We start from the raw sequence: 4,132 nt of genomic DNA, 5'->3' as shown, positions 1-4,132 counted from the left end.
CGTTATAGACGTGGAATCCTCCCCTTTACAAGTTGCCACAAATTCTTGTCTAGTCAAACTTTTGATCACAGAATCCCACGTGATTGTGGAAAAAGTTTCAACAGTCTACAATCATATAAAAATAAGGGATGGGCGAGTAATTAATTTAATATTAGAAGGTATCTTTGAAAATATTCAAACATATTCCTTTGAACAAATATAAGAAACAAATTTTTTTTGTATTTATGATGTCGACTGAAGGATCAGTAGCATTAGGATAATGTCGCAATTATTTTTTTATCTGATCCACGTGACTAGATCGTTGTGTTTATGACATTGAAATAAACAGCAAAATCTAACGTTTCTGAAAACCGAGTTGATAAGTCGTGGAGTTTTACCAGCATGTCTATTGCATACCATGTTGGAAAATTCAAGAAAAGTGTGCCAATTTTCTTGTCTTATTTCCCTCAAATGCTAGTTATTTAAACCAATCACGTAGAGGACTTATTTGCGGCAGATATGGTGCCCATTTTCTTGTTATTCCTCTGCTTGTCATACGCTGCTGAAGCTCATTTGTTTCACTCCTTCGAGAAAATTCAACTCCCAACACCTGGTTCTGAGGCCTATGCTTTTGACTCAAAGAGCAGGGGGCCATACACTGGTCTAAATGATGGAAGGATTGTCAAATATCAAGGCCCAGAATTTGGATTTGTGGAATTTGCTTCCACTTCTCCAAATAGGTAACAAAACTCAACCTTTCCTTTTGTGTGTATTCTGGTGTCTGTGATTCTAGTTAGCTTGGTAGAATGTTTGGTTGAAATGAATCGAGCATGCTCACTTAGATTTTCAGCTAAATTCTAGCCAGAATTTTCTTTGAGAACTCGTGAATTATTATTAATGAAAACGATGCCAACGGACTTTGATGATTAGAAGGATGGAGCTTGATATTAAGTTCTTTTTACAGGACTAAAGAATTTTGTGATGGAAAAGATGGGAATGATCCAAGTAACGGGCCGAAGTGTGGGAGGCCAATAGGTCTTGAATTCAACCAGAAAACCAACGAGCTCTACATTATCGATGCTTACAGGGGTTTAATGGTGGTGGGGAGGAGCGGCGGCATTGCAACTCGGCTTGCAGGGGGAAGAGATGGAGTTCCCTTTGATGCACCAGATGCTATAGCCATTGATCCCATTACTGGTGCAGTTTACTTCACAGATGTTGGCAATATTTTCTTCAAAACCAAGTAAATTCTACTAGTCCTCTCCATATATATATAAATTTTCATATTGTGTACTAATAGGATTGCCATTTCTTTTGCAGTAACATGACAGAGATACTCCTGAGTGGAGACAAAAGCGGAAGGCTACTGAAATACAACCCAAAGACGAAGCAACGAACTGTGGTTTTAACTGGTCTAGCGGTACCGAATGGAGCGGTGGTTAGCAAGGATGGCTCGTTTGTACTGGTTGCAGAGTACATAGCCTGCAGAATAAGAAGGTTTTGGATAAAGGGTCCGAAAGCAAATACAACAGACATTTTCGTCAATCTTCCGGGGAATCCAGACAACATCAAGAGAACAAGATCAGGAGATTTTTGGGTTCCGGTTAACATTCAAAAGCTGCAGCCTAAACTTACCAGTTTTCCTTTAGGACAGAAGATTAATGAACATGGACAGATTCTTGAAACAGTCAATTTCTATGCAGAATACAATAATACTTACGTAACTGAAGTCCAAGAGCATCGAGGATCGTTGTATGTTGCGTCGGTGTATACAGATTTTGTTGGTGTCTATAGGCGACTGAAGTGCTAATAAGTAAAAAAAACCACTTATCCTATATTCGTTGAAACAATTATTGATTTTGTGGATGTTAAAATCCAAACTTGTGGAGTATATTGAATTCACGGATCCTACATTTAACATACAAACTCGTGGTGTATATTGAATTCGCGGATCCTACATTTATTACTGTTCGATTGAATTCTGTTGAGAATGATTTTGTGAAGACGAAGCATTTTGAACAATAATTTACTAAATGTATTATCCACATATTTCATTTCAATAAATTAAAAGGGCATGTTAATCTGAATTAAAATGAGAAGTAACAGCCATTTCAATAGCAATTATCAGCCTGAGTTATTGCAGCTGCCCTTTCAGCTGCTCATGTTGGCCTATAAATACTGGTTCAGTCCACGAGAGAAACCACACAAAATTCCTCTCCAAAGCCTGCAGAAATTTGGTCATAATAGATGCAAGAAAGAGACACCTTCTCCTGCAATCCCTCCATATTTTCAAGCAAGTGGCTGTTCATTTAGCAACATTTTTCGAGGAATATGGTCCAAGCTAGTGGAAGTAGTCGTCCAAGGAATTTGTATACTTCGGAGATACTTCCAAACAATATAGTCCACATTTTAGTAGCAAGAAAACAAGACATGTAAGTGGGCTTTTTTATGTATTTTTTTATTAAGTTTGTACACTTATATTTTCTTTTACAAGTGTGCTTAAAGTTTTCCAAAAAATTATTATACATGTCTTCAGAAACTCGATCGCCATGATACATATTCGTTTATATTTGATATGAAATTTTTGAAATTCGTTTGTTACTCTATATTATTTATGATATTCGAAAGTATTTTTAATTATTTGAAATGCATTGTAATGATTTTAATTAGAAATGACAATGAAAATTATAATGTTTGATTTAATTTAATATAGGTGAGATATAATAACCTTTTATTTGACATCGTCCCTTAGAGGAGTAACATATAGGGGACTGATCAGTAGATCCTGAAAAAATGAGATGATTTTCAATACTATGTTTGTATTTTGTTCGTGTTATATTCAACATGCTCATAATTGAAAACTTTGATTTTGTATATGTATATGTACCTTTGTTATTTATTATGCATGATCGGCCCTCATTTGCTGAGTTTTTCCCTAAACACTCAATCTTTACTCTCCATCGCAGATAAGAGTGAAGATCAATTTGATGAGAAAGAGCAAGCCATGTTTTTGGGCTGGTGATGAAGAATTCGTTCAAGATCAAGCATATTTAACAATTCAGTTTTGTTAAGTTTATAACTCTCTTTCACATTTTGTTTGAATCGCATTGTAAAGACGGATATATATTTTTATGAAACAGATTGATTCGGATATTTAATTACTATGAGGTTTGTTGTTTACAAATTGTGTGATTGTGAAATAATGTCGGTGTCGACTAACCCCATCCAGTACTTGACATTTAAGTGGTATCAGATCTTCCAGGTTCATAATCCGGCTGGGAGATCTTGGGGAAAATTTGCACAAGAAAGGCGTTCCAACGCCTATAATTCGAGCAACAAGCGCTTCAACACCGACAACGGGAGCCTTAGCACCTTGTTTTGCGAAAATGCACACATTAGGAGCCTCAGCGCCAAAAATTCGATGAACAGGCACCTCAATGTCACTAGAAGGCCCCTTAGTGCAGGAAAATCAAGGCACTGGCTCCTCGAGGCCTACGTTGTTCTCCAATTTTTTAAAATCTTGTAGAGTCCTTAACTTTGTGTAGAAAACTCAAAATTCGATTTCGTAAAATTTTCTAGAAACCTCATGATGTAGAATATCCCTCTATATCAAAATCTCCAAAATTTCCACTTTTCGAAAATTTCTTAAGAAATCTCGATCAACCCTTGTGTTGCACCGAAATACTAAAAATGGCCTGATTGATGCTAATCTCGGTCTATTTAACTTATCCTTATCATTTTGAATTGTTTTAAACCATTTTATTTATCTAGATCAACGATTATAATAAAAATTTATAATTCATTTGCTTTATTTCACATTTTTTTTTGCACTTCCTAAAATTTTGATTTGTATTGCATTCTCTTATTGTTGGAATCAATAAAAAGATTACTTGGTTTGTTTAATCATTGGTTGATTTCATTGATTTCATGTTTGGACCACTATGACTTATGATCATTATTGACTATTAATATATATTGACACACAAATGTTTTAGAAACTTGCACGTTTATAGGACATGGATGGAAGATCAGTAGGAAACAAACACAATCCACGGTATAGAAATTGCAACAACAACCGAAAAACCAACAACAACAATGAGAATCTATCTCCGCCGCCGAGCCTAAGTCAAGCTGACTTTATGACTATATCAAC

At 35.6% G+C, this 4,132-nt stretch overlaps 1 protein-coding gene across 1 annotated transcript; it reads left to right on the top strand.

The window, feature by feature from the left end:
- Positions 1–379: 379 nt before the first annotated feature.
- On the top strand, positions 380–1,905 carry LOC140808392 (strictosidine synthase-like). Its single transcript, XM_073165517.1, has 3 exons — positions 380–719; positions 944–1,222; positions 1,300–1,905. The coding sequence occupies exons 1-3, from the start codon at positions 499–501 to the stop codon at positions 1,787–1,789; spliced, it is 990 nt and encodes a 329-aa protein (XP_073021618.1). The 5' UTR covers positions 380–498; the 3' UTR covers positions 1,790–1,905.
- Positions 1,906–4,132: the final 2,227 nt, after the last annotated feature.

Source organism: Primulina eburnea, chromosome 12 (assembly GCF_022965805.1).
Source record: "Primulina eburnea isolate SZY01 chromosome 12, ASM2296580v1, whole genome shotgun sequence".
Lineage (NCBI taxonomy): Eukaryota > Viridiplantae > Streptophyta > Magnoliopsida > Lamiales > Gesneriaceae > Primulina > Primulina eburnea.
This window is presented reverse-complemented; position numbering and strand designations above follow the sequence as displayed.

Coding starts and splice junctions, on each gene's coding strand:
- LOC140808392 (XM_073165517.1), top strand. CDS start 499: ATGGTGCCCATTTTCTTGTTATTCCTCTGCTTGTCATACGCTGCTGAA. Junction 720..943: donor GCTTCCACTTCTCCAAATAG/GTAACAAAACTC, acceptor TTCTTTTTACAG/GACTAAAGAATTTTGTGATG. Junction 1,223..1,299: donor AATATTTTCTTCAAAACCAA/GTAAATTCTACT, acceptor TTTCTTTTGCAG/TAACATGACAGAGATACTCC.